The sequence below is a fragment of the Mercurialis annua genome, linkage group LG6 (assembly GCF_937616625.2).
Source record: "Mercurialis annua linkage group LG6, ddMerAnnu1.2, whole genome shotgun sequence".
NCBI lineage: Eukaryota > Viridiplantae > Streptophyta > Magnoliopsida > Malpighiales > Euphorbiaceae > Mercurialis > Mercurialis annua.
In genome coordinates, this window is record NC_065575.1 from 13065184 (window position 1) to 13075807 (window position 10624).

General features: G+C 32.0%; 1 protein-coding gene across 1 annotated transcript; it reads right to left on the reverse strand.

Annotated features, from left to right (window-relative positions):
- Window positions 1–1444: 1444 nt before the first annotated feature.
- LOC126687372 (protein argonaute 7) lies at window positions 1445–5446 on the reverse strand. Its single transcript, XM_050381922.2, has 3 exons — window positions 4973–5446; window positions 3241–4474; window positions 1445–3084 (listed from the first exon to the last, which is right to left on the reverse strand). The coding sequence occupies exons 1-3, from the start codon at window positions 5316–5318 to the stop codon at window positions 1626–1628; spliced, it is 3039 nt and encodes a 1012-aa protein (XP_050237879.1). The 5' UTR covers window positions 5319–5446; the 3' UTR covers window positions 1445–1625.
- Window positions 5447–10624: the final 5178 nt, after the last annotated feature.

Below are 10624 nucleotides of genomic sequence, written 5' to 3' on the forward strand. Positions count from 1 at the left end.
TCAATTAAATTTGAATCTAATTAAAAAGAGCAAAAGAAAACACTTATTTGACTCATTTTTTGTTGATTTGGCGGAAGAATCCAGTGTCGATTAGAAGTCATAATTCAAGTTGAAAACTAAATTATTGTTGACATTTATATGTTTAAGGGCTGAAAATTTATGAGATTTGTGAGCTTGGTTGATTATCAATAATCAACTTGATTAATTTATATAATTAATTTTATTCTTTTTGAATAAGCAGAGACAAAGTTGATTTTATAGAGGTGCATGCTAGGGTTTTTCTTAGCGCATACCATTAGAGTTGAAACTCTTTTCATAATTTTTAAGAGCTCAACTACAGAATTAGATAACTACCAAACGATTTTGAATCTATTAAGCATATTAATTTGGTCTCAACACAAATAAATAAAATTTGGCTAAAAAATGTGCTCGTAAACTCAAAAGAATACAAATAATCATAATAAATAAAAGAAAAAAAAATTAAAAAAACCCCTAACGTTCAGTCTGTGGATCAAATAAACCCTTAACGTTCGAAAAGGTATAACAGAGCTCTAACATTTTTAAATTATATCATTTAAATCATCCTTAGGGGTCCTCGTCGATACAACTTAACAAACGTTAGGATTCTCTCTGAGAAACCTAAGGAGGGCTTATATAGTACGATTTAAAACCGTTAAGGGTTTTTTAACTCTTTCTGAACATTGAAGGCCTATTTGATCCACGGGATAAACGTTAAGGGTTTATTTAACTCTTTTCCCTAAATAAAATGGGCATAGCAATACATAGCAGAAATGATTACGTCCTTTAGACAGGTACAAAAAAGAAGAAGGGATGGGTCAAAAACAAAGTGAGTATAAATAAAGAGAGCAATCTGGCAGTAGCACCCACGTTTATTGCAGAGTACTTAAAGTGTCAACCACAGACTCATAATGAAGAGACAAAAGGGGAAGTCCAAAGTCAGAGTTTTTAATTTTATTACTTACTCAAATCTCACTCATCACCTGCTTTTGCTTTTCCTTTGGGGGGTCCTACGCCCCCCCTTCAGCCTTTTCTTTTCTTCTCTGCAAACTCTGCCATTTTTGTATGCTGACGCTTGCATGGGAAATACCCTTCTTTATAACTCCACTGACACACATTAATCTCTTTTTTCTTTTATCCTTTTTGTCTTAATCCTTTTCTCCTACACTTTGTTTTTGTTTCTTGTCCCATATATGCGTTAAAAATTTATATTTCTGCTTAGAGAATTATCTTTTTGGAATATGAAGCTGAAAATTTCTGTTAAACCCGGGATGTGAACTGCTTGCAAATCCACATATTTAGCAAAGTCAGGACTATAATGGCTAGCAGCTCAGTCCCAACCACTTTCTTTTTATTAAAAAGGATGTAGTTGCAGTTTGAACCCGCAACTATAGTACCCAAATGACCGAGGCTTAGAACAAGAGAATTTGAAATGAAATGAAATTATTAAATTAATGAAAATTTACAGAATAACTCATAAGTCCTTGTTTTTCCTGTTAAATATAAGGTGATAATGATTCTGTAATGTGTTAATAATAACACTATCAATTATAGTAGTTCCTTCAAAGTTGTAACTCAAGAAGGACTACAATATGCAAGCAGAATTATCAACAGTAAAACATGAGGTTCTTTACATTCTCACTGAGTTTTGGAAGAGGTGTTGCTTTGGGAGGTCCTACTCTTGAGACAGCAGAAGCATTTCTCGGACAAGTTGCGGATTCGGATCGCTCGAGGTAAAGCCTGCCCCTGTATGCAGCTAAGTGAGCATAGTAAGCAGGAGGCACCAAAGAGACTGGTTTGGTGCACCTTACAAATGTAAAGCAGAGACAATAAACCAATTTCTGCAATTCATCAGAAGTGAATTGGTTCTCATCCCATAAGATATGGTAATGAGATGGCCTACTTGTTCCTTTCACCCCCCAGTGACTGCATAAATAGAAGTCAAATTCCCTCGGATGAGTAATCACAGAATCAACGACAGTTCCTGGGGGTATATTTTCATCATTGAACTGGTTCTGAAATGAAGCTACATCAGTTTCACAAGGAAACAATCTAGTATGATGCCTCTTCTGGACTACAGCGAAGGTAATGAGAGGTCTATAGCCCGGGAATCCAGAACAAGCTTCCTTGATCGCTTGCAATTCCACTTGAAGAACCTTATAAAACTGGGTTTCGCTTACGCCATCTCTGAAGAATATTATCCTCTTGGGAAGTTTGCCTACTTCTTGGAAAAATTCGTCAAGCAACTCTTTCGCCATTGCTCCAAGGTCCTGAATAATTTCTTGCCGATGTGTCTGTGACCTCATTCGCGAGACATACTTGTTTGCTGCTGGCCAGTTCATGCTACCAACAACAGCAGCAACAGATGGACTAAAGTCATCAAGAGGGTGAGGATGAGTAACATCAGCTCCCATAAAGATCACCGCTTCATCAGAATGAAGAAGGCGTGGAATCTGTGCCGGTAATGAATTGTACAAAGCAACTGTGCATCCTCCAACTTTGGCATTGATCTTGAGAGCCAAATTAGCCAGAAATTGCGAGCTCAACTTGCTAAGATTTGGAAATAAGCAGCACTGGCTTACAAAACCAACACTTGTTTCTGCTATTCGCTTCAAATCTGCATATCCTTTGTGTCGCTTTTCCATTAAACATACAAGCAGCTGCAAATTATTTGAAGCAGCTTTGTGTATTTTATTAAGTTTTGATTCTAGCAGGGGGACATTGTTGAGGACTTGCGTCGGTTCATATTGAGGGCTAATTATAGTATTTTTACTAAGGAAGATACCTAATTGTTCACACCTTTGAGATAGCTGGTTTACGAATTTTGGAATGTTGGACTTCTGATCAAGGGTGCCTCCAAAACTCATCAGTGCCCACCTTTCTATTCTAGTTCCTTCAGCCACATGGCTGTCTAGAAGGTTCCACTGGCGATCATGGCGAGATGGAATTAAATCTCGGATAAGACCACCATTACCTAGTTTCAGTTTAGGAGGCTGTAGGATTCTTCCCTTCAATTTTGTCATTTCCCTTGAGACGTGGAGTTTGAATTCTCCGTCCTTGTTGGCACTGAAAGTGAGAACTTTAAACAATTAGAAGTACACCATAATCAATAAAGTACACAAAGAAACATGAAAAAAAGCAATTATTAACTAAAATCAAGTTTCTAAAATAATACTAGGTACTAATTAAGTGCAGAATTCATTAAGGTACTTTCAAAATCACCTTCTTGGACCAACAGGTCCTCTCATGACTTCATCGATAATGGCTTTTCGTTCTTTTGGTCTTTGGCAGCCCATCTTAAGTATTCTTGCAGTTTGATCATCTGAGAGCTTCCCAAGAAACTTCTGGCCTTCACAAATCATACAAAGTTCCATAGGAAGATAACACGGTTTGCTTCGGCTAATCTGTAAGCATGGCAAATTCCTGAATTTTACATCATAATTGTAATGGTCCTTGAAGTAACTTAATAATCTTAGATTCTTCCCATCCCTATCTGCAAACCAAAGATTTTCTGTAGCTTGTTCCGTTAGACCATAAACTCGGTATTTCTGAACAGTTTCTCTGTGACAAACAAAGACCCTGAGGTTCTTTAAAGCCTTCTCTACTTCTTTCCTTTCTTCACCAGTCAAACTCCTCGTTTCGTTTTGAGAAAGGTCTCGAAGAAATTCGAGACGCTTTTGCAGGTAAGGTATCACTCCAATACTTTCATGGAAAGCAGTCACAGAAAAATCCACATTGAGAGCTAGTCCTTGTTGTGTAGGTCTAAGACTTTGGAAGAATCCTCTCAATCCGACAGCTCCTCCTCCGATTTCTTTAGTCCCGCCCATTGAAGTTGTATAGAATGATCTCCCTGCAGCTATACACTTCTCCATAGGGGTTTCTCTCAGAACAACATCCAAAGCATGTAGGTAATCCTGAGGAAGTGGAATCGAATCATCAGTTTCCTTACTTAAGTAGCGGCTCAAATCTTTCCCGTCCAATTTCGATACGAGTTTAATATTAATTCTAAAAAGTTTGAGCTGTTGATGCTTCTCTTGAAAGTCATCAAGTCCTCCATAAGGCAAAAGTGGTTTGCTAGATGGGATTGGGAGGCTAACGTAGAATTCAAGCCTATCATTTTGGAATTCAACCGCGCTGTAAAGATTCTTTCGACCATCATAGGCTGGAAAAGCACCAGAAAGCACCGCTGAATTCTCTTCAACCAGTTTTTGTTTTATCAGTCTGGCAACTTCCTTGGGAGGATTTGGAGAAATTTCGACATTGTAATGAAAAATTCGCTGCGAGGAATCCAATCGGACAAGAAAATGGTTGGCAAGGAGAGTTATAACTGATCCTTCTACACCACCCGAATCGGGTCTTTTCGCAACAACCAGTGCTTGAGCAGTGGTACCCATGCCTTTCCTTCTATCATTTCCTTTAAAAGGCAGACTCTTTCTTCCTTGCAGCCCTTCCGGAGCTGCTTACAGATGATCAAACAACTAGGTCATCAATCTTTGAAATCTCCTTTAATAAAAAAACTTTTGAACTTTTTTAAAAGTTCAATTTTGAAGCAAACCTACTCACATTTTCCTTTTCTCAATCTAAAATACTGAAGAATGGTTAAAAGACATCAGCTACAACTGAATCAAAAACTTAAAATATCCAGTCTTAAACACTAAAAAAAATACAAAATATGTATGTTCTGTAATTTTATATTTCCTTTTTGGAAAATAACAACATTTTTGTTGTTGTTGCAGATAAATCCACAGTTCAAACATCAGAATATCATACAGCTAAACCAAAAAGAAAATACAGAAATAAATAAAGATAATACTATTTCTAAACTACCCAACAACTCAAAGATTAAAAAAAAACCATTCTTTATCAAAAATCTTAACACAAAAACCATTCAAGAACATCCAAAGAAGTACACATGCAAAGATTTAAAAAGTAACCAAAGAAAACACAGACTAACCTGATGAGATAGCAAGAACAGGCTGCTGAGTATCAGTAGAGGTGGGTACAGTAGGAGCCTTAAAAAGCTTGCATGAAGGTTTCTGGAAGTGGGTTTTTGACAAAAAGCTGTGGTTTTGAGGGAAAGAAGGAGTTAAAGCCAGCTGAAGAGGTATTGGAGGAGGAAGAGGAAGTAGAGCTGGGTAGTACTGGTTGTGATTCAGAAAACCAAAATGGTTAGAGTATTGAAAGAGACGATGCTGGTACTGATATTCATACTGATGCTTATGGGTATTTGTTCTGCCTCTAAAAGTTCTAGTCTTGGTGGTGCATTTCTTGCTAGCATTCGAGTCTTTAGAGTCTTCCATTGTTGTTCATTAAAATGGAGAGTGAGTGAGTGTAGTTATTGGAGCAGAGAAGAAATAATAGTAAGAAAAATGGAGGTTTGGGGTTTTGTTTAGTGAGGTTCTTTGTGTCTGCTTGTTGAGAATAGTTTTTTATTGGCTTAATTACTTAAAAAACCCTCACCTTTAATTTTTTTTTCATTTATACCCTGACCTAGGAAAATTGTCACATATACTCATGACCTTGTCGTTATGTATCACCTCTACCCTCGAGGTATTAAATTTACCTCTTTTCATTTGAAAAAAAGTTTAAAATAGTCCTTCATTTTTAGCATATATTCTAATTACACATCAATGTTATTAATTATACAAAAACACCTTCTTCTTTAATAAAATAAATTAATCATAATTATTTAATTATTCGGTGGTTCTGAAAATCGATTTTTTTTTAAAATAATAATATTAGCGGTTTTTTAAATGGAGTATAATTGTAGGTTGTAATTAATAAAAGAGCAAATTACTCTAAGGCCCCTCACGTTTGTCATAATTCACAGTTTGGTACCCCTTGTTTGAAAATCAAACAATTTGGTACCTCAGTTTTGATTTTGTAAACTATAAGGCCCTTCTGTTAAATATAGTGCCTAAATTGTTAACGGAATGAAATGTGAGGTACCAAATCGTTTGCAAAACGTTTGAGAATGAGGTACCAAATCGTTAAAATGATTAAATGTGAGGTACCAAATCGTTTACATAATTGAAACTGAGGTACCAAATCGTTTGAAAGTAAATATCAAATTATTAACGGAACTAACAGAAGGGCCTTATAGTTTAAAAAATCAAAACTGAGGTACCAAATCGTTTGATTTTCAAATAAGAGGTACCAAACTGTGAATTATGACAAACCTGAGGGCTTTAGAGTAATTTGCTCTTAATAAAAATATTTTATTTATTTTAAATTAAAAAAATTAAATAATTGTAGGACTTATTTGAACGTTTTTAAAGATTAAGTATTTGTTTGTATTTTTTTTAGTAGAAAAAGGTATAAAAAAACCCTTATATTTAGTTGTTTTTAATAAATCATTTTTTTTTGAAATTTGGGGTACAGGTGAAACATAAAGATAAGGTCATGAGTATATGTAACAATTTTCCTAGATCAGGGTATAAACGAAAACAAAATTAAAAATGAGTGTTTTTTAAGTAATTAAGCCGTTTTTTATTCGGATGATGTTTGGTGGAATTCAAAGAAACAGAGAGTGTTGTTGTGTTTTGTCTGTCTGAAGTTTGGCTTTTTAAAAACAACTTGGAAAGCCCCACACTTTATTATCAATGGGTAAAGGGTCAACTTTGTGTTAATGCAATGCGTGTAAAAACAAAAAACCAAAATATCCTTGTTTCTCACTTTTAATCCCTTTTGACTAACATCATATTTATTAGGATTAATCCATTCTAACACTCTTAAACTATACACTTTTTGTCAGTTAAAAAAAAATAAAAAAAAATATACAATTTTTATTTAAAGGTCTAATTACTTAAAAAATCCCCACCTTATAACTTTTATTCGTTTATACCCTGACCTAGGAAAAAATCCATTTGCACCCTTTTTTTGATTTTTCATTTTCATCTCTACCCTAAAAAGCTAATTTGACCTCTTTTCATTTAGAAAAATATTCAAAATGATCCTCTATATTTAGCTTATGTTCTAATTCAACATTAATATTATTAATCATTTATAATGTTTTCATCCTTTAATTAATTTAATTGTCAAAAATTTAAATTTTAGGGTAGAGATGAAAACGAAAAATCAAAAAAAAGATACAAATGAACTTTTTCCTACGTGAGAGTATAAATGAAAAAATGTTATAAGGTGGTGGTTTATTAAGTAATTAGGCCTTTTTATATTTCTTTTCTTATTTTTTTTTTAATTTTAATTTGGCCGCTCATTCAAGATACATAGGCAAATTGCAAAACATTGTAATGCAATTAAGCATGCCTGGCGTTAGGCATAGGCCATTAAGCCCTATGCCTAGGTCACAAATACTAGAGGGCTCCATAATTAAATGCGGTCCATAGGAAAAAATAAATATTATTATTTAAGATTTTTTTTTATGATAGATATAATTTTTATTTTAAAATTTAATTAGGTCTTTTAGTAATTAGAAAATCAATTTTTAAGGGCCTCTTTTATGGTGGTGAATATTGTAATTTATATTTACAAAATAAACCAGACTCTTTATTAATAATTAGTAATACAAACAAAATTAAATGATCTTTATATATATTTAATCGTTTAAGGCCTAATTTATCTATTCATCTCTAATAGAAAAAAGAGTAAATTGCATTATATATAGTTTTATATAAAAATATGTTTTTTTAATAAAAATGTTATAAAAATCTACTAAATATTTACCAAAAATCTACTAAAATTTTATCAATAATCTACTGAAAAGGTACTTTATAAAGTGAAAAGGAACACATATTTGTGAGAAAAATAAAACGAGCTTATTTTTACAAATAATTTTATAAAAATAGACATTTTTATAAAAACAATACTAAAATCTCGCCTAGGGTCTCGTTTCATCTAAGGCCGGCCCTGATTAAGATACTACATTAATTTACTATTAACTAAGATATGTTTAATTAGAACTCTATCGGTACATGCATATACAATATGAAAGAGTTTTAAATAGGAAACATATCATGTTATGGCTACAAGTTTTTGATGAGACATGGAGAGCATATCCAATCTTTATTTTATCCCAAACGATAGAGTCGATTATGAAGATTCAACTTACAAAACGTGAAAGTCATATAACAAATGACCTATATATGATCTTTCAAAGATTAAAATAAAAATAATAAGCAACAATAAAGATACAATCAAAAATAATCGAAAAAAAATAAGACTAGACATAAATTCCCAAACTTTAACACAACGATTCCGTTGAGAGGGTGTTTCGATATTTTCCTTTTCCGATCTTCCATTCAATCCGCTTGATCCTTTGAAACCTAATATTTCCGATCTTTGATCTTCATCTTCATTTAAACTCTAAAAAGATAGATTCATACCCTTTTAATTTCTTAGATCTACAAGACTTTTAAAATTAAAGCTCAAACAAACACTAAAATTTCTTGTGAGACCTAAGAAATCTAAGCGGAGGTATAAAAGACTTTAACTTTATTCCAACAAGAGAATCAACAAGACCGAAATCAAAAATTAGACTTTAAACTAAGATTTATTGAAAAAAAAAATAGATCTATAATAATTAGTAATATGGGGAGAGATGATGATTTTTCCGGTTAACCGGAAAAATCATCTTCTCCCACCCTCTAAAAGATGAAGAAGAATAGACTTTTTTTTAGAGAGAAGTGAGAGCAAAAATTGTAGAGAGAGAGAAAATAAATATTGGGGATGAGATACATGATGTGATGCTATTTCTTGTATTTTTGCGGCTAAACGCATATTTAGATTCCTGCACTATCACTTTTTTTCAGATTGGGTCCCTACATAAAAAAATATAATTTTCTTCCCTACACTATCAGGATTGTTTAATGCAAGTCCCTCAGACACTACGAGTTAACGGAATGTAACATAGGGACGTACATTAAACTTTCTTGATAATATAGAGAAGAATTTTATAATTTTGAATGTAGGGACCCAATTTTTAAAAAAATTATAATGTAAGGACTCAAATATGTGTTTGGCCAATATTTTACTTTGAATTTAACAGTTTTTTTATTTGTAAGTTACCATAATTAATGATTATTACTGTGGGTATGAATTTATATATATTAAGCTTAAATTTTAAAAAAATTATTAAATGATTTAAATCAATAGAAAGGTGATAAAAAATTATTTGATAAAATAAATTATTAAATTTACAATTATGGAACAAGTTTGGTTATTATAAAATTATTAGAACAAATGACGATTTTTATTTTATTTTTAAATTTATTTTATTATTAAAAATTTATTTAAAGTTATTTAGTATGTTGTTTATTTATACTTGGCTTAATGTCAAAAAAAATCACAAACTTTTATATGTTTTTTTATTTTAATCACACAGTTTAAATTTTGTCATTTTCATGTACAAACTACCATTTTTTTCAAATTCATACGCGGTGCTGAGGCGACACTCATTCATTGATGTAAAATGACATCCAACTCAACAAATTACTCCAATAGAGCCGTGACATCTCAGCACCGTGTATGAATTTAAAAAAAAAGTGGTAGTTTATGCATAAAAATGAACTATATGATTAAAATGAAAAAATATGTAAAGTTCGTGTTTTTTTTTATCCTTTTGTACCTTGTTAAATTTTTTTTATTTTTTATTAATATACTGTAATTTTCATTTCATTACACTAAAATAATAAGCATTCATTTAGAATAATTTTATGATAATTAAAATAAACATATTCAATTAAAATAATTTTTTTAAGTTAGACTCATTTTAAACATAAATGGTTAAATATTCGAATTTTGGACCACGTGAACTTATCCAAACTATTTATTTTTAAAATATAAAATTTTTAACGTAGTGTTTGGCCATATGCGTAAGACATAGGCCAATGAAATATAACATAGGGATTTAAATTTAACATTCCTGATAATGTAGGGAAGAATTTTAAGTTTTTGAGTGCATGAACCCAATCTGAAAAAAACTTATAATGCAGGAACTCAATCTGGAAAAGAATTATAGTATAGGGACTCAAATATATATTTGGCTGAGTTAGCATGTCCTAGTCATCACCTGCTTTTTATTTCCTTTCTCACCAAGCTATGCGTGTAACACACGAGCTAACGATATTTAACGGAGGGACTTGCATTAAATATTCCTGATAGTGTAGGGAAGAATATTACACTTTTTTAGTATAAGGACTCAATCTGGAAAAAAGTGATGATGTAGGGACTCAAATATGCGTTTGGCCTATTTTTGCTACTTAATGGATGCCAAGATGGCTTATAGTTGTACTCTAAAGCTGGAATATGATATAAATCTGTAGTGAAGTTTGACAAAATATGTGTAGTGGCTTCCTTTTTAGCACACAACAATTCTTTTATCTTGTCGTCATGTGTTCCCATTATTATTGGTCTTTTAGGAGCGTTATCTTATCCGGCCAATTTCCAAATTATTTAAATTAGTTCAAAAAGAAATTTAAAATCAACTCGATTAATATTAAACCGAATTAATAGTCAAACTATTTGAATTAATTACCGAACCAAATTCATATGTTAAAATATGCAGTTCGATAAACGTGCAAGTGTATTCAACTTTTAGTTAATTTTCATTTTTACTCATTTATAAATATATATATTTACAATTATATTT

What these genes read in the sequence shown, in the direction of transcription:
- LOC126687372 (XM_050381922.2), bottom strand. Translation starts at nt 5,318, where the DNA reads ATGGAAGACTCTAAAGACTCGAATGCTAGCAAGAAATGCACCACCAAG. An exon ending in TGTTCTTGCTATCTCATCAG is followed by an intron (nt 4,475 to 4,972) that starts GTTAGTCTGTGT and finishes ATCTGTAAGCAG; the next exon opens with CTCCGGAAGGGCTGCAAGGA. An exon ending in GGACCTGTTGGTCCAAGAAG is followed by an intron (nt 3,085 to 3,240) that starts GTGATTTTGAAA and finishes TCTCACTTTCAG; the next exon opens with TGCCAACAAGGACGGAGAAT.